General features: G+C 35.0%; 2 protein-coding genes across 3 annotated transcripts; both read right to left on the bottom strand.

Moving 5' to 3' along the window:
* Positions 1 to 1,257: 1,257 nt before the first annotated feature.
* LOC121267712 (probable mediator of RNA polymerase II transcription subunit 26b) lies at positions 1,258 to 5,562 on the bottom strand. Of its 2 annotated transcripts, none has more exons than XM_041171725.1 (9): positions 4,335 to 5,562; positions 3,967 to 4,035; positions 3,750 to 3,832; positions 3,151 to 3,224; positions 2,931 to 3,055; positions 2,780 to 2,807; positions 2,358 to 2,668; positions 2,192 to 2,282; positions 1,258 to 1,821 (listed from the first exon to the last, which is right to left on the bottom strand). In XM_041171725.1, exons 1-9 carry the CDS (start codon positions 4,815 to 4,817, stop codon positions 1,697 to 1,699), a joined length of 1,389 nt encoding a protein of 462 aa, XP_041027659.1. In that variant the 5' UTR covers positions 4,818 to 5,562; the 3' UTR covers positions 1,258 to 1,696. The 2 variants fall into 2 exon arrangements, with proteins under 2 accessions (XP_041027659.1, XP_041027660.1); XM_041171726.1 differs by having other exon boundaries at positions 2,931 to 3,052; positions 4,335 to 5,551.
* A 6,843-nt stretch (positions 5,563 to 12,405) lies between these two features.
* LOC121267711 (putative SWI/SNF-related matrix-associated actin-dependent regulator of chromatin subfamily A member 3-like 1) lies at positions 12,406 to 19,462 on the bottom strand. Its single transcript, XM_041171724.1, has 3 exons — positions 17,491 to 19,462; positions 15,419 to 15,710; positions 12,406 to 13,475 (listed from the first exon to the last, which is right to left on the bottom strand). The coding sequence occupies exons 1-3, from the start codon at positions 19,048 to 19,050 to the stop codon at positions 12,670 to 12,672; spliced, it is 2,658 nt and encodes an 885-aa protein (XP_041027658.1). The 5' UTR covers positions 19,051 to 19,462; the 3' UTR covers positions 12,406 to 12,669.
* Between the last annotated feature and the right edge of the window lie 19 nt (positions 19,463 to 19,481).

Below are 19,481 nucleotides of genomic sequence, written 5' to 3'. Positions count from 1 at the left end.
AGGTTACAGGGAGATCGGAAAAGAAAAGAGAAGGAAGAAAGTGTGCATGCATGTGTGCACGTGGAACAAGAACGCGTGGGGTACTAAAGGCCGCACTGGTCAAAACGGTGCGTGCTGAATGGCTGAGTCAGCATAGAGATGGATAAGTAGGTCCCCCATATCATTGGGCAATCGTATGCCCTACGTAATCTGTCCGGATGGATGAGTATGAATTATTTCCATAAATTTGGTTGGTTTAAATTTTATCAAGCAAGGATTGAGTTATAGCTAGGGCTTATTATCCCCTTATATTTTATTGAAAATGAAAAAAACGTGTTATTTCTTTAAAAAATTTAATCATTTTTCATTCAAACGTGACATTATTAAATAAAAAATTATTAATCAACCGCGTCGAAAAAATGATGAAAAGAATATGGTTCATTTGCTTATAAAATATCATGCGACATCAAATTCATAGACGAGAGCAATCATCCGTTGGATGCCTTAATGGTGGATGATGGTTGAAGAGGTTCTCTTATAATATAGAATCCGAGATTATATGATAAACATGATTTATAGACTTAGAAGAATTAAACTCATGGACCTTGTGTTTATTATAAATCGAGGGGAATTATTATTCTAAAGTGAATTATATTTAAGTCAATCATTAAGAAATAAAATTGTTCATATTAAATATTAATAGATTTTTAAGGACTTGTAAATGAGATAAGATGAGATAGTTTTAGATAAAATAAATAAAATATTATTATAATAATATTATTATTATTTTAAGATTTAAAAGTTGAATTATTTATTATATTTTATACGAAAATTTATTTAAGAATTATAACAATAAAATGGGATAAATTGAGAGAATGTATCTAGACCTAATCTATAACGTGTGTTTTGTATTCTTTGAATGTTTCTGACCAACACAAAAAAAAAAAAAAAAAAAAAAAGTACAGTTATTTTTGTTGTCTTGAAAATCTATCGACGCGTTTGAAATACATGGAAAAGTTTGTCAAAGAAGACGGCACCAGGAATGAAACAGCAAGTAGCCGACATATAATTGTTTTCACGTGTCGTTTCAGTATTTTGCAATGAACATCTCTGCCATTGGTTGTCCCAAATGCAGATGAGAGAAGCATACGAAATAAAACATGAGAGAAGCAAAGCCCATGCGCACAAGCTTGATCAAGAAAATAATCACTTGATCCAAAACTAGAAAAAGGAATTTTATCAAATGTGCATCCAATTAAACATAAGATTTGTGCAATCTGCATGAACATTCACCCTCTTTATCTATAAATTCCCCCAAAAGTTTACATACAGGAAAGAGCTTATGAAAATGCACTTATTCTGTGCAAACTAGCTAAAACAACCCCATGGTGTAAATAAACAAGTGCAGATCAAGGTTCTCTACATACATTCATCTCAGGACTCAGTTCAGAGTCATAAGCTATAACCGCCTCCTTGTCCTTTGACAGAAGTCTATATACCTTAATGTATTCAATTTAGCAAAAAAGAAGTTTTCAACCGTTGATTTCCCTCCAAATCAGACTTGGGCCCTCCAGCAGCAATGGGGAATGAATTTGTCATAGTTGATGCTCAGGTAGGTCAAGCCAGAATTTGCCAGAGTTGTTAGGGTTCTTCCCACCAACTTCATCATGGAAGAAACGTGAACGGCCTAGTTGCTTTTGGGATTAAAATATAACCCCTAGCGTCGTCCATGTGACCAATGCCGGTTTTGGTTCCCGGGCTTTACATGTGGATTTCTATGGCCAAGCCCCTGCTTAGGTAGATCATGCAACTCCATAACCTGTATCGTCCGCTGCCTCTTAGCTGTTGAACATAAATGTATTACATCCTCGTCAGATTTGTTCAAGACTCACTTGTCAAAAAAGAAAAGACTAAAAGATTCATGCAAGGCTCTCAACTCACGTTTGACAAGTGGGTACGAGATATTTCATTGTTGAGTTATATTGTTTCCAAAGTTTAAGCTATTCAAAATTTCCGAAACTCCCACTTTACACCAGTGTTGACTCATTACTCCAATTACTAATTTTAAGAGTTTACAACCCCCCTCCTCAAAAGGGAAAAAACCCAATAAAAAAGAAAGAAAAAACTCAGGAAAGCCTTCTGGATGAAACTAATGTGAAAGTGATTATAATGCTAAACATTGAGTATCAATATTATAGTGGAAGAGTCGTACCATTCTCAGCTTGTTGATAACGCTCCTGAAGTTTCCTCTTTGTAGCTTCAAGTTTCACTTGGACTGCGGCCTCATCCGAACACTTGAATTTCTAGTTTCAGAAGAAATACTGATTAGAAAGATCTCAAAACTACAAAATTTAAAACTGCAAGAGATTCTTACTTACATCCTGCTGACCAGTCACTGGCCTCTTCTGGATAGCAACCTTATCAGGTTTTTGCTTGGACTTTGTCTCATCACAGACCATTTGCTCTGTACTTATTTTGGGAGGTCTTCCGGGCCCATAATCAGTGTTTGAAGGCTTATTTGGCTTCAGGACGACTTCCTGTTTCTTCACTTGATGACTCTTGTTGTCCTTGGCAAGCACATTTGCTACATTGGGTGTCTGCTGTTTCCGCTTTGTATTATTTTGACACTCTTGCGTTGGTTTTCTTCCATAATCACGATTCTTGCTGAATTCCCCACTGTTTCGAGGATCTGAAACAACAAGGGCTCACATCATGAAACTAAGAACTGAGGAATTAAAATTAAGAAGCAAATAGCAAAAGCTATTTAAGATAAGCAGAAGATATTGCAAATTAAACTCACTTCCATCATCATCCATGCCATCAAAGAACTTTGCATAGTGAAGTTATTGGACACCCAAAGAAGCAAACTCCAGTCAGTTCCATAAACAATACGCTAGAGGAATATACACTTTTCCCAATGACTTTCAACAAATGCGAAAAAGGATACGTACCTGTGAGAGCTCTATTGAAGTGGGTTGAGTAGCAAAGAAAAGTCCATCCAGAGGAGGAGATGGAAGACCCTCATATTCGTCAACAACAGACGGATTTACAGAATCCGGGGTACCTCCCGAACCTATAATTCATGAGTATAATCAGTTTCCAAAACTAAATAAAGAAATAACAGCAGATACATCTCAAGTTATAATAAAATATAGGGAAACAAATTCATACCCGAAACAGCTCCAATACCCGCAACAGCTGGAGCTGTAGCACTGACCCATTCATCTACCATGTCTTTCCAATCACTGCAAGCCACAAAATCAAGAGAAAATATATCGTTAAGACTCATTATAAATAAACTGAGATAATTAAAGAACCAATATAACATGTGTGGGCTAAGAACCATCCAACAGTCGTGTGGACAAAGCGAATTGGACACAGGTTTAGGTAATCCATACCGACAAAAAGGGCAGTTTACCAGAGGGTGGTTAAGTTACGTGTACAACCATGAGAATGCACGACGACTACAAAAAAACGACAAAAATGGATGACGGTAATCAAACTGGAAATGGTATCATATGTCATCCTTAATTAATGATACAAATATACGAATGGTAAAAAGCTTGCTCCAATTGGCAATGGTAAGCTGTACTTAATTAAGCATATGGTGTGCTTGTATTAGAAAAATCAACATCTGGCTTTTTAGTATACCCCAAAGAAAACACACAGATTCAATGCCAAAAAGCAATGATTGAACTTGATCTTTCAATCACTCCAACAAACATAAAAGGCAGGTGAGCTGCAGTTAGCCAGAAAAAAGGATTTCATACTCGATAAGAGTCCGTGCAAGGTGACGAATCTGCTTTGATGCATGCTTCCGAAGCCTATTGACAGCCTTTCCTATCTCAGTTGCCTGACAAGGAACAATTTTGTCAACCCAAAACTCATCCAAATCTTTTTGAAAACATGAGGAACCCAAGAACAACTGCTGCTGCCCAAACAAGTGGCAAACTAATCCAATGACTAAAGGAAAGATTCAAATCAAACCTTCAGAGTATCCATGGTCAGAGCCATCAACTGAAGCCTCCTCAACGATTCAAACAAGATTGAATCAGACTGTCGCAACATTAACAAAAGCACCACAAATCAGACATCAGAAAACTCAACAACTTTACCGATTCTCATCATACTGGCCAAACAAACAGAAAAATTGTATATAAAAATAAATACTCAAAACCCATTTCAAAGATCCATAAAACTGCAGGGTGAGTAGTCTAAAGTCTAATTCATCATCAACAAAGTTTACAAGACCCCCAACTCCTTTGCCACGCTAAAATTAAAAAATTGGACCAAAATACATGAGTGCTAAAAACAGATAAACATACTACTTTAATTGAATTGTCGAAGACAAATACCTCTTCTTCACTGCTATAAAGAATCTCTTTGATCCTCAAGACCTCACCAACAATCTGAGATTCTTCCTCGATCTCATCAGTCAATGCCTCAGCTTCTCCATAGCTGTAAGTGCTAACCTGGTTCATGTTCATCTCTCCCTGATCATCATCTCTACTGCTATTCACCTTGCTCTCCTTGCTAGCCCCAGCCTCAAAAGCACACCCATCTCTACCAAACCCGCTATTCTTACAATTTCCATCATCATCATCTTCCTTTTCTTCTTCACTACCAGGCACCGCCAACTCGACCCGGTCGCAACCCGAACACCGCGTCAATCTGCACGAGAAAAGCCTCTCGGCGATTCGATCTCTCCGCAACCTGAACTCCTTGGGGCAATCCGAAGACGCCACCATGATCGCATGGTCGATTATGTCGAAAATGTCAGAATTCGCAGTCCGAAAGTAATTCCTCCAGTATTCCAAGGACCCGGGTTTCTTCGCCATGATTTAACTCCGGGAATTCTAGATCAAAAACCGGATTTCAGCAAATACACAAGATCAGGGATCCAATTTTCATGTTGTTCCGATGATACCCAGAAAACAATTTCAACTATCAGACAGCGCCTAGATATCAGGCAATGACTTCCGGTTGATTTCGTGTACTATGCAGAAATGGGAGGAAAAAAAAAAGAAGAAAAAAAAGATAACTCTGGAGTTTTGATAGTCCTCCGGGGTTCAGAAACCGATTTTTGTTTTCTTTTAAAATTTCTCTTGCAGATTGTGGATTCTACCGATAATGTTGATTAAAAATTATGGTGGTTCTTTGATTGACAAAATGAATTAGGTAAAGGTGGGATTTAGATCAACAGCATCACAATCATCAACAGCTATAAAAATTAACCAATAACCTACAGAAACAAAGAACGTGGTTTCTGTTGGTATGAGCCCGAACTCTCCCGGAAAATCTCCGGGATTATCTCCAGAAGAAGAGAAAAAGACGCTTGTCGAGGGCAACAACACAGAAAGAGAACAAAGTGAGGGAGAAGGGGGGGGGGGGGGGGGGGGGGGGGGGTCAGGTAACAAAAATGGAAGATTACAGACTCCCAAATCTCCCTCTCCGCTTGCTTCTTCTCACAAAATACTAGGTGCTGCTGCAAATACAGCCAAAGATTATTTTCCTTTCAGAAAACTAAAAACTAATATCACCGTTTTCCACTATTAATAAATAAACAAATTAACTATTATCGTTTATTTTAGTTAGTTTGTTAATTAATTAGAAATATTGGGAAAACAAAAAAAGTAATTTCGGAGGTTTAAGGTTAGGGTATGGGAGGGGTGGAGTTACGTACTTACGTTGGGTTGTCGGACACGCAGTTAAGGCCTCGTTTTTTTTTTAGGAAATATTTTATCTCATCTCATTTGATTTTATTTTATCATTATAATTTTTTTAAATTTTCAAATAAAATAAAATAAATAATTTAATTTTTTCAAATATTAAAATAAAAATAATATTAAAAAATATATTCTAATAATATTTTATTTAACTTTTTAATTTTAATCTTATTTCATATCATCTCATCTCTAAAAATAATCACATCTCTAAAATAATCACGTCGGATTTGTCAGGTGGCTTTATGGTGAGAGCGCCGGCTTTGAGGGACGGGTGCGAATGTGGGAGTGGGACCCATCATTTCACGCTTCTGCGTTGCCGCGTGGTGGGTAATGCTCGTGCATTCGACGCTGCTGTACTCCTGGATATACCTCCGTAAACACTTTGAAAATTTTTAAGAACTAGACGGAGTTTGACACTTATGACTTCGATTAAAGAGAGAGAAACCCTGGTAAAATGAAAGGAAAATATATATATTTTTGGGTACAAAATTCGACATAAATATGACTTTGTAAATGAATTTTTAAAGAAACAAATTAATTCATAAACTTGATGTGTTATGAAGAAAGTAAAAATATATTTATAAACTTATAAAAAAATATATTTATAAACTTATAAAAAAATATATTTATAAACTTATTTATAAAAATATTTTATAAAATTATATTATTAAAAAAATATATTAAATTATAATATATTTATAAACTTATTTATTAAATTATAATATTTTGACATTTATGACATTTCACAAAAGTCATGTTTAAACATTTACTTTTAAAGATTTACATATAAGTCCATATACTGATACACACATCAGATTTAAAAACAAAAGACCACCTTCGGAAACTTGTCGATGGTTTTCCCCTGGTTTTGAGACCACATTGACATGACATGGCATCCACTCACTAAGGAAAGGGAGAAAACTGTGGATCAATGGCAGTAATACTAATGCATTAGTAATGTTGCAACTGATCACAAAACATATGAAGGTAAAGGCAAGCAAGGTATTCAATGCTCTCACGTGCTTTCAACGCTATTTTTCTTGGTGACGGACAAACTCTTCGTTGTTCATATGTATAACGTATGAATGCATGTAACGTACGTGGTACGTACGTTTAAAAGGAAAATCAATGAAGGAGGAAAAATAATTGAGTGTATTGTTGAGCTACATTTTTTCCTCAAAATCAAATGTCAATTTATTTGAGTTTCTATTGATTAAAAGGAAAATGATAGTATGACTATTAAATATACTAATCAAATGTGTCAATTCATATTTTTTTATTTTTTTTATTTTATCTTAATGGTTAAAGAAGTGATTATTAGTGAATTTATATTTATATTTATTTTTATTTTTTAATGGTTAAGAATGTTTAAAAAATGATTAAAAAAATCAAAATAAAACTCATATGTACTAGTGTGCATATTTAGTGGGCACATTTGATAATCACCCTAGCATTGTCATGACAAAAATGCTTTTATTTGTGATATTGTACTATGTGTGCGTATAGGAATGGATATATAGGTCCCCACGTATGATGGTTGTTGGGCAGCCCGGTTTGGATATAAGAGTGATCTTAATTTTTCTTATTTGATCATTATAATTTTTTCAAATCTTAAAATAATAATAGTATTAAAAAAATAATATTATAACAATATTTTATTTAATTTTTAATTTTTATCTTAATTCATCTCATTTCAACTCACTATCTAAACGACACCTAATTATTAGCTCATGCATGCGTATAGTACATATCCACTATACCTATTTTTACGTTACCCAAACCAATCTATCTAATATTAATAAGAGCATTCACATTGGGTTGAACAAATTATTTATCAAAATTTATTTAAAAATTATTTTTTACTATTTCAACTATTTATCTTTCCAAAATCCATCCCACTCTCTGCACTTTATCTAGCTATTAGATTAAAATAATTTTTCTATATTATTCCTTTATTATTTTTTCTACTAATTTATTTGTACATTCTTAATTACTTAGTTTTTTGTCTTTCGGGGAAAGAGTGGAAGTAAAGTTTGCAACGTATTTCTTTTCAAAATTTTGTAATTATTTTTTGTGCCCGTATTTTCGAGTTTTCTTCCGTAATGATTTTTTTTAATTATTTATCTTTCTAAAGGGTAATGTTTTCAAAATCAGTGTTTTCGTAATAATAATAATTTTTTTTAAAAAAATCATATTTTCACAAATGGTCTAATTTCCTTTAATAGTTTATTTTGTCGGTCATATAAAATATTTATAAAAAATAATTTCGGAATGAAAAATAGCTCCCCATATTTAAAGAGCTACGGTTCAAATCTCAAAATTTTCTCCAATAATAATCCGCTCGATGGAGAGGTTTTTTTGTAAGTTAAATCTTTTTACTCACTTTTAGGCAAGGAGCTCTTGTACTCCGTTGGATGGGAATGCTCCAAGTGAGAAAAGTGTTATATTCATATTATTGTAACCATTAAAAAATATTTTAATGTTACATCAAATAAATATTGAAAAATTATTTACCATCCTTTATTTATTTAATTTGGCTAGTGGAGTATTATCTACTATTCATTACATTATTATTATTTTTCATATACTTTTCATTACTATATAATATTTTATCATTATTTTTTTATTACTTTTTTATTACTATTCACAGAATATCTAAAATTACCTCACTATTCAAATGTAATCTTAATCTTATAGTACTACCTACATAAGATAATCATCATAGCATTTTTCTTACTAAATTACACACGGAGAGAGACAATTATATTTAAACTATATATCCGTTGACCTTTTTAAATTATATATCCCATGATCATATCGTGTAAAAAGAAAAAATATGAAAGAAAGAAAGAGCAAAATAAATTATTATACAAAAACAATTAGGGGTGTACAGAATCGATTGGATCGACTGTCACTGATGAGAATCGATCGCTAGATTCAGGAACCAGCCAGAACCGATGGAGAAACAGTTGGCTGGTGGTAGGAATTTGCTAAAACCGTCGTCCGCGGGTTTGATCCCAATTTGAACCAACGTCAAACTGTCGAACCGGGCAATAGAAGATATATGTATATTTTTTATATATGAAACAACGTCATTTCAGTTGATTAAGTGAAATGACATCTTTTTGGACATGAAGTTTTTTTTTAAACTAGGATTTAATAACCCCCTCCCCCCGTCCTCTCTTCTTCTTCTTCTTCCTCTTGTCTTTCCACTGCCCTCCCAAGTCCCAAGTCCTAGCTCCCTTTCGATTCTCAATTTCTCTGTCTCACTTTCCCTTAACAAAAATGAAGTTGCCGCCCCCAACCCTGTAGACTCCCACATTGCCGCTACCCTCCTTTTGTAAAACCCACACATTGCCAACCTTCTCTCATCTTTCTATCGTGTCCAACGTCTCCGCGACTCAAGGTCCATTTTTTTTATTTGTTTTAATTTGTGATTTTGTTATGAATTTCAAGTTGATTTGTTATGTATTTTTTAATTTGTTGTGAATTTTAGGTTGATTTGTTTTGAATTTTTGATGTAAATTTGGGGATGGATTAATCACTGACAGACGGATCGTCGAATTGATCAGCACCGATTGTAAGATTCCAACTGGTTCTCTCCCTCACTATCTGCCGATTTCGATCCGCATCAAAGATCTAAAAAATTAGGAAAAAACTATTCTTACCGCTGGGAGCTACTGTTGGTGGCTCTCACTGTAATTTTTATTTTTTGTTTTATTTTTTTTTACTTAGTGATTAAGGAAGTGGTTTTTATTGATATTGTAATTTTTTTAAAATATTTAAAAATGTTAAAAAATACATGTAAAAAAAAATACTTATATAACCAACGGTGAGAGCCACCCAAAAAATTATCGGTATGGTTTGATGAGTAATTTTATATACAATCATGAAGTGTATAAATATCATTTAATCATTTTCAAGAAATATAAAATTTATTGTTAAAAAATTAATTTTTTTTATATAAATTTTATATTTTATTTATTTTTTTAAAACCACTATACGAGAATTACTTAATTGACAGTTGTAAATAACTTTTTTCGCTGTTTGATGGTATCGATTTTCAGTCCAGTACACGTGGTGAATAACCACTCAGCACTTTGCAGCCTTTAATTCTTCACGTGGTCCGTTCCTCCGGTTGCATAAATGACACGTCATCGAATTAACAAATATTAAATTAAATAAATATAATAAGATTCTGGTGGGTGGACTCGCATTTGCACGATACGATCCTATCTTATCAAAGTCTGAACCCCATTTACTGACGTGTACAGATGATATTCTTTATTATTCCGGAGATGTCCCGGTAGAATTTACAGGTTAGCCACTTGTACGGCCTAGATCTTTTTAACTTCTTTTAACTCCAAGTCAAACTGATATGAATCGCAATCGGCTGAGCTGGACTTCGTTGTCTTGGGAATGACAGGTGTATCAGAGCAGTGCACTGTTTCAACTCCCAACAAACAACTGTTTGGATAGGAAAACAATACGGCTATAAAAATAAATAAATAAATAAATATGAGAAATAATATATACATTTAAAATATAATATATGAGATTTATATAAAAAAATAATAATTTTTTTTATAATAAACTCTACTATACTTTAAAAAGAATGTATGCTATTTATATACTTCATAATTATATCTAACATTACTTTATAAATAATTTTATTATTTTTACAGACTTGTCATGTTAAATAAATGCCAAAAGATAAGATGGACTTTATGGTATTTTATGAATGATGCACTGAAGTTAAAAGAATATTTATTTATACATGATCATTTGAGTAAAATACATTACTATATTTTTTTAATATTTAAGTGAGCGAGGAATATTGGAGATGATAGATTCATATAAATATGAAAATATAAAAAATCTTGGTCAAATACTCGTTGTGTTATTGAGTGCTTAATCGCATAATTTTTTTAAGAAATAAATTCTTTATAGTATGAGTTAATTAAATAAAACAGACGAGAAGTTTTGTAGATTGTTATCTATCTAACTTTATTTTCTTTGAATTGAAAAATAATAAATAGATTTTATGATAAAAACAGATTATTTTCATGATTGGTCCAAAATTCAATAGAGTAATAATAGATCTATAATATTTTTACAATCATATTTTAAATTGAAAATATTCTTATTTTTATAAATTATTTGATAAAAATAGTCATAATGTAATAAAAAAAGTTATTAAAAATATTTTAGGTGTATCCTTTTTTCATTTCAGAATGTGGATGGCGGGGACAGTGGAGGATGTCCCACGTGTCTTCTTTTGATGGAACAACTGTTGGCTCTTGTTCTATGATGTGGCCAGCTCTGGCACCACGCGTCCCATGTGTGTACTTGTTCAGAGTCTTCTGACTACGCCGCTGAAGCTCATCCCCTTAATGGTTGCTATAAATATATATATATATATATATATATATATATATATCCGCTGAAGCTCATCCCCTTAATGGTTGCTATAAATATATATATATATATATATATATATATATATATATATAACACTCGATTCACGCGTGAAATACTTAATTAATTGAATGGACAATAGAACTGGAATTTGAATTCAGATTCTCTACTTTAATAGTATGTAAAATTATCATTTATATAAAAAGAATAAACTTACGAGAAAAAATATAAATTTTATTATTTATATATTTTAACAAATTTTAAATTAGATTCTCCCAAGTAAATTTTATAAATAATATTAAATAGTTAATAAATGCTAATCTAATCTATTCCATATGTTGGTCATTTTCTTATTCTAAGTTATTAAAAAAAAGCTCTAAATGATTTCGATGAAACAAAAAATCAAACACAAGAAGAAAAGGCATCATTTTTATGCCTAGAGCAAAGGTGGTTAGGTGAACCGCATGGAATCGGCTTATTTGGTATAATAATCTTAGGCCTTGTTTGGATACTGATGGTTGGGATTGTTTTTTTTAGTTCCTAAAGACCATTTTGATAGGTAATAATTTAAGTTGAAAAATCTTATGTAATAGCCATACAGCACACATCTATTGAGAAAAATAAATAAATAAATAAATAATTCAATGTGTAGTGTAAGACTGCTGAGTAGAAGAACTCATTTAAGATTATTGTTAGATTAACGATGGTGAAAGAGTTGTTATTTCAGTTTAATCACCAAGTCAACTGAGACCATCACTTGTAGCAATGTTGTGTAATTTAAGTCACAAGACTTTACTCATTTCGCCAATAAAAGGTGCAAGAAAAAGAATAATCATGAAAGGGTTGGTATCAAAGGCCATTCGAGAAGTGTGCTGTGTTTCAAGCCTAGGGTTGCATTTGAGCAGAGGATTGCCGCAGAGTACAACCTACTCTGTTGAAAGTGATTGTTTCTCGAGAAAACAATTGAAATTCTTACTCTAGGCCGTACGTACATGTTCAGCTGGTATGTCTCTCTCACCTAGGTTTATGGAACAAAGTCATGAATGATTCATTAAACCAGCAATAGACTAACAAATGCAACTTAAAAAATTACGCTTGCCAAAGGATCTAAGAACAAGGCAATGAAGGAAAATTATCATTGCCCTTAAAAAAGTAAGCTTAAACCATAGTGTTGGAAGTTCTTGCCATGATCTCACATATATATATATATATATATATATATATATATATTCCTTGTGGAAACAGTAGTGATACTGCGATTATAAAAAAATAATTCCAAAAAGAATTTAAACTAGCAATTTCCGATCGCCATTTCTCCTTAGCACCTAAAGTTTGTCAAAACCACCATCGGCAACTCCGGCCAAAAAATCTGTAGATCTATGTTAAAGATTTGTGTATCCGGTATCCACGCTAGATTTGCCTGTGTATACAGAAGCATGCATGACTTCTATTTTGCAGGGAGGGGCGTACAAAATATGTACATGTGCACTTGGGAGTGTAATATTTGTGCACATACATGTACATTCTAAGAGTTAAAAAGGAGAGCTCACAGAGACATTAGGGTACGAAGATCTTCTAAACCAATCTCCCTCCTATCCTTTGGCCCCCTACCTCCAAAAGCTTCCCTTGCAAGTTTCTTCTTCTTCTCTTGCAACTCTAATATCCTCTCTTCGATGCTGTTTCGAGCAATCAACCTCACAATCTTCACTTTCTCCTCTTGCCCGATCCGGTGGACCCGATCCATTGCCTGATCCTCGACTGCCGGATTCCACCATGGCTCCAATAAGTAGACTCTAGAAGCAGCTGTGAGGTTAATACCTGTTCCTGAAGCCTTGAGACTAGCAAGTAATACTGTGGGCCCATCCTCTCCAGGGACTCCAAATTCTTTAATTATCTGAGCCCTTTTCTTTGCATTCATAGATCCATCTAAGCGCAAAATCTTGAAACCAGCAGCTTTTAGTGGTGTTTCAAGTAAGATCAACATCTTACGGAACTGCGAAAATATTACTGATTTTGTAGCTGGGTTTTGATCCCTCGATTCCACAAGAAGTTTTAAAAGAGTAGACACTTTGGAAGATGTGGTTGTTTTTGAAGAGGATACTTGACTGTCATCACTGTCAGAAGCTTCTGGAGGGGCTGTGAACAGGTCAGACTGTGTCAAGGGACGGCGACAAAGAGGGCAGCAGGATTTGTGATGAAGGGTTCTCAAAATACACGCGTGGCAATAAACATGAGCACAACGTGTAATAACAATATTAGTTGGTGGTGAAATGCATATTGGACAGTCAAAATCTTCACCATCTTGTAGCACCTCAACCATCTTTTTCAGCAACTCGGGGTCATTGGATACATCTGCTCGTGATATAAATAGAGAGTTGTAAGTGCAAAATAAACACCATAAGAAGAAAATCATAGAAAATATGTTTTGTAATCTTCATGAGATAATCACAGCTCTCAACAGTCTAAATCTCTAGAAAAAATTAAATAAACCACTAAAAAAAGAGTTAGAATTGAAGGGAACGATTCCCACTAAAAGACCGCTCTCACTGACTACCCCAGTTTCACACTACATGACAATCATACACTAGTGTTATTGTCAATGAAAACTAGAAAAATAAAGTCATCTAATTCCAAGTAACACAGACTTCTTAAACATTTGGCAACAGCAGCTAATATTTGAATGATTATAGCACATGTTCAAAGAGAAAAAATGCCAACCAAACCCTGGGTGTGATGTCTAGGGAAGGTTAGTGCGAAGGCCAAGTCTGATTCTTAATTATCCATCACTAAGCTGTTCCCAAGGACTAGCAAAATCGAAATAGTGAAATTCTTGGGTCATCTGAGCCAATCAGATGTCTTCATTCAAGTGACGATACAGAAGAAGAATAAAATGAAGCGAGAGGCTGGGGGCAGGTTTGAGGCATAACAGTGCTGAACTCAAGCAGCAACCTTGCCAACTATGACAATTCCTATAAAATAAATCCTAGCATATCCCACCTTCAACAAACCTCTAAACCCAACTATAACAACACCCCAGGTCCCAAGAACAGGCACCCAAGACTTGGGGTTTTCTGCTTCTTTCAACCCTTTTAGAAACCCTAAATTCCCTACGGTTCTTCAAACCTATATCCTCTTTAAACCTTAACTTAGCATCATAAAGTCCATTACTGCTACAAAGAAAATTTCCGCAACCTAGTTCCCAGTTTCCTACAGCAAAAGAGTTCAAGATTCAATTTCTAAGACAAATAAAACCATAAACATCTGATTCTGACTCCCTTCTAACATTAATCTTCAATGTTCTCCTCAACTGTCAACTATTTACCCAAGAAAGGCTTCTTTTGCTGCTGTTCTGTCTGTAAGCCATCCAGTCCGCCAACATAATAAGTCCCAGTCTTTAAAAGTACTCATATGAAGATGGCAACCATCACTTCGAACAGCATGGCAACTCCGTATGGAATATGATATTCTAACATTATTTTACACAGCAATGGCTTATATTTAATAAATTTTTTATGTTCCATCAAGTTCTAATGCAGTCCATTCTTGTTATGATAATTTTTCTATTAGGAATAGGTTTTTAGATAGTTCTCATGCTTCCAGGCCGTTGACCTTTCTTTTTGTCTTTCATCGTCTCCAGGCTAGTAACATTTAAACCTAAATCTTAGGCCAAGTACACAAAAATCTTTGCAGAGCAGTCTATAATAACCTTCCAAACGCTGCTTTAGGAGCATGCAACTCACAAACTTGCTCTTTAGGTCTTAGTTATAGCATTATTAAGAAAGCAATACAACATCATCTTCTCTTCAGACTCTTACATCAGCATAACTTTACAAGCTCCAGACATATATCAACAACAAACGTTCCTCCTCTATTGGGAAAAGGAGAACAGAAAATCACCAGCTGAAGTAAATGTGAAAACGTGGACTAGAGAGGATGAGAACACAAATTGATCTAGGATGGAGTGGCCAACCGATGCCTAGTCAAGCTTAGCCAAATTTACGTTTTGAGATGGCAATAAAAAACTGCAGAGGTAGAGCTAATCTCCTATACAATAGTATAAGAGTTCCATGGATCTAGGATGAGAACACAAATTGATCTAGGATGGAGTGGCCAACTGAAGCCTAGTCAAGCTTAGCCAAAATTACGTTTTGAGATGGCAATAAAAAGACTGCAGAGGCAGAGCTAATCTCCTATACAATAGTAGAAGAGTTCCATGGAATCTTACCAATTGCAATTGCAGTAATCTCAAAAAAAGGGAATTAAAAAGATGAACTAATTTACATCTTTACCAATACCTTCAATACTGTGGGAAGGAAGTAGTGTTTTGAGATCAGAGGGGCAGAGGGCCAAATCAATACATATCTGGCGAAGTCGGAGGAGTATACTAAGCACCGCTGAGTAGTTGCGCATTAGACTACCAGCATCAACATAATCCCGGAAAACACTTTGAGCTTCCCCTTCCATCTTATCATACAGTTCACGTTCTTCTCTAGAAAGCTCCACATAACAAGTCTCTATAGTTTTTGGTGGCAACCCAATCAGTCCCTTCTCTTTTGTTCTTCGCAAAGAAATTGTTGCCATTAAAACCTATATGTGCATCAACATGCATTATTACCAATTCAAATCAGAAAACCTTTATGCATAAAAATCAATTGGCAGAAACAGGACAAAATTTGGGAGGAAAAAAGAGGATTCTCCATAGAAGCTTTAAAAAATTTTTATTACCTTTTTGTAAAACCTAATACTCTTCTTATTAATCCCCAGTACCAACGTAAACTTATTAATTAGATCTCTTCCAGTTATTTACTTTCTTATGAAATTAATTTGCTCTCATGCGAACCTGTAACCAGCTATATAGTTCAGCATACATTTTTTTTTTTATAAGTATATACTTCAGCATACATATGGTGATGTACCATGATTACAAACAAGAATACCCTTACACTATTAGATATAACAACTCTTATAGTTTGATTATACCATTCAGAAAACTTACTGCCTTGTACCCCGGAAAGTCTACTATTTTATCGACATACTCTAATAAAGACCTGATTTATTGCTCAGAGGTAGGCTTGAAAGAAACCCTGGGCCTTGATTCAGGTGGTAAAGGATGTGATCTGGCTAGATTGGGCCCTCATTCAAATAAAATCAATCACTAAAAAAGGGGGAAAATATTCTTATATAAATTACTGACAAGTCTTCAATCTTCCTTTCACAGGCAGACAGTTCGAAAAAATGAAGTGTTAAAGCCACAATAGTACTGCTAATGAAATACTGCTTCCTAAATAGAAAAATTACATCCTAGATCCTAAAATATAACAAAAATTCATCACTGGTATAAGACAAATCTACCAATGGTGATTTCTTTTTACTTATAAAAATAAAACAAATCTATCAATGGTGCATGGATCAGCTTTAAGGGCCTGTTTGGATACTTAGAATATCTCAAAATACCTATAAACAGTAGTAAAATAGTTTGAGTTAAGATGTTTTATTGAGTTTTGGGAAATGAGAGAAAATGTTGAATAAAAATATTAAAAAATTGTTTCAATATGATTTTTTAATATTATTTTTGTTTTGAAATTTGAAAAAGTTGTATTGTTTTTTGTGTTTTGTTTGGGAGTTTAGAAAAGTTGTAATGATTAGATGAAAAAGTTGAAGATTTGAAAGAGAAAATGCTTTTGTGTTTGAGTGATGTTTGGAAAGAAAATATCTGAGAATACAATATTGGTATCCAAACAGACCCTAAGATTCTTTTAAAGCAGATTAGACCCTTAGGCTCTTAGCTAAGTTTCTTTCTTACAGTTGCTAGAGCAAACCCGGCAGCTCTAGTAAATAGCCTCAAGCAGATAGACTCAACTCTGATTCTAATCAATGGCTTGACCGTGCAAAGTAACAAAGTATCTGGTGAAATATGTTCTCAAAAGATAATTTATACAAAATGTTCATGAAAAATTGAAGCATTTAGCCATACATAATAGAAACCTTCCAATTTCATAGCATGCATGTTAAGATATAAAATAAATAATAAATCCTACCTCTTCCCATCGGCTTAAACTTTTGGTATAAGTGGTGATTTCACATGGTATCATAGCAAAGATCCTGAGTTCGAACCCTGACTCTACACTTTACCCCATTTAATTAAATATGGAGAGTCTAGACTACACGTGATGGTGAGTGTTAAGATATAAAATAAATAATATAATTTATTTCTTCCCGTCAGTTTAAGTTTTTGGGATAAGTGGTTATTTCATAATGCATAAATTCAATAAGATAACATCAACATTACTTTTTCGCACAAGAAGAACAAAATCTGTCACATGCTATTTTTTTTTTTTTTATAAGTATATCCGTCACATGATATTACCTGCAGACGTGAAAGGCCTTTTTGGTTTCCCTGAGCAAGTGGACGCTGTACCAAACTTTGCCAATAACTCTTAATTGAAAATGGCTCAAACCTCAGGAATGCCATCAAAGAAAACAAATCAAATGAGCCATTCTGAATTGGCGTTCCTGTAACAACCCACCTCCGCTTAGCCATCAAATCGGTGACTGCTCGACTTTGTTTGGCATTCACGTTCTTTATCAAGTGTGCCTCATCTAAAATAACTCTCCACCACTCAACCTTCTTCATAGGGGAGTTTGACCAATGATGTTCAGTAGCCAAGGTACTATATGTTGTCAACACTATATCATAAGTTTTGAGCTCCTCAACCTCATTTGTCCGATCCCCATAGTACATGTACACCTTCAACTTTCCAGGTCTAGTATGCTCTCCTAGTTGAGTTACCCATGTTGAAAACACGGAAGGTGGGCACACAATCAGAGTTGTCTTGCTTTCAAAATCACTGGAAGACTTGTCACAAAGACGAACAGACTTTCCTTTCACATGGCCATCCAATCTCGCCTCATCAATTTTGCGTTTTTTCCTCGACCCAGCACAACTCTTCTTACTAGTTCTTCCCCTCTTACCCTTATTACCAGCATCCTCGTCACCCATTTCATCTAAGTTTTCTACATCTACACTAGCACTATGAAATGCAGAAGCAGGGGTACTACCACATTTATCAAAAGCAATCAAAGATAGCAAAGTTAGAGTCTTACCCAACCCCATGTCGTCTGCAAAAATCCCACCTCGCAAAGGCTCCGGCCGCATAACAGTATGGTAGTTGGTCAAAACATTCACATAAGACCCGTCTTTCTCCTCCCAAAAGGGTGGTAATTCATCAGAATTCTCCCTATGAATCAACCACCCCAGCCCCTCCTTCTGATGCACAAAGAGCTCCGATTTAATCACGTCTTTAGGCGGTTCCAACGCTTCCAGCGCACCCTTCTTGTTCACATTCTCATCAACAAGCTTGAAAATCTCATCTACACTCTTGAATTCATTCCCATCCTTCTTCTTCTCCTTCACCACCATGGCCTCGGATAGTGTAAACGACGCGTCGGAATCAGAAATCAAGTGCAACCCACCACGCGAAATCGACGATTTAACGGTTTCGATCGCCTCAACTCTGGAGAATATATGAATTTGACAAGGAATCCTGTGCCTATTACCAGCCGCACGAGTATTAGGCACGATGGCTTCGACAATAATCATACGAGAGTCTATCATGGGCGATAGAACGGCGGCGACGGAGCGCTCGATGTGGCCGACTTGGACGGAGCGGGTGTTGAGGACCTTGATGGCATTAGAGTCGTAGGGGTTGAGGGACTCGCGGACAAGACCCACCATCTCGCGGCCAGTGATGGTGCCGGAGTAGTATTGGATTCCCACTATATTGGCGATTACGAAGCCGACCATGTAGGTTTCGGTGGAAGATTGGGACTGCGAATCATGGGAGAGTAAAAGGTCGTCTGGGTCCGGCTGAGGTTCTTGCCAGTTATCAAGACTCAAGAAAAGTGTTACTGGGTCTTCGTCTTCCATGGCAACGACACAGCCTTAGGGTTATGGCGGTGGGTTCAGAGAGAAAAGCGAGAGGGTGGGTCACGGAGAGAGAGAGAGTTATGAAAGAAGTATCGTACTATCGGCGTGTTGGTTCGTTTTGTTTGAATGCAAATCGAAAGGCGGGTTTAGAGAGAGAAAGTAAATTAGAGGAATACTATTCGGCAATTTCTATGTAAACAAACGGTGCCCAGGTTCAATAAACTCTCGTTCTTTCACAAACTACTAAATATGTTCGAGCTTTGATACATGCATCTGCAGCAGCAAGCGAACTCGGCAAAAATAAAGGTGGGATTTTGATGTACACAACTAGAACAAGATGAGGGGTGTGAGCAGCAGAACAAAACGGCTGGCGTATGAACTCCTGTTGCGTGTGTTGTAGCCTGTCTAGGCTGTAGAATACGAGAACATAT

This window comes from Juglans microcarpa x Juglans regia, chromosome 5S (genome assembly GCF_004785595.1).
Source record: "Juglans microcarpa x Juglans regia isolate MS1-56 chromosome 5S, Jm3101_v1.0, whole genome shotgun sequence".
NCBI lineage: Eukaryota > Viridiplantae > Streptophyta > Magnoliopsida > Fagales > Juglandaceae > Juglans > Juglans microcarpa x Juglans regia.
This window is presented reverse-complemented; position numbering and strand designations above follow the sequence as displayed.

Bases quoted from the DNA above. Each gene is read 5' to 3' on its own strand.
- LOC121267712 (XM_041171725.1), bottom strand. From the start codon at position 4,817: ATGGCGAAGAAACCCGGGTCCTTGGAATACTGGAGGAATTACTTTCGG. The intron at 3,225-3,749 runs GTATGAAATCCT...TGTGGCTTGCAG, and splicing joins CTTGCACGGACTCTTATCGA to TGATTGGAAAGACATGGTAG. The intron at 2,808-2,930 runs GTACGTATCCTT...CACTATGCAAAG, and splicing joins CTTCAATAGAGCTCTCACAG to TTCTTTGATGGCATGGATGA.
- LOC121267711 (XM_041171724.1), bottom strand. From the start codon at position 19,050: ATGGAAGACGAAGACCCAGTAACACTTTTCTTGAGTCTTGATAACTGG. The intron at 15,711-17,490 runs GTAATATCATGT...ATGCACATATAG, and splicing joins AAGGCCTTTCACGTCTGCAG to GTTTTAATGGCAACAATTTC. The intron at 13,476-15,418 runs GTATTGGTAAAG...TATCACGAGCAG, and splicing joins TCCTTCCCACAGTATTGAAG to ATGTATCCAATGACCCCGAG.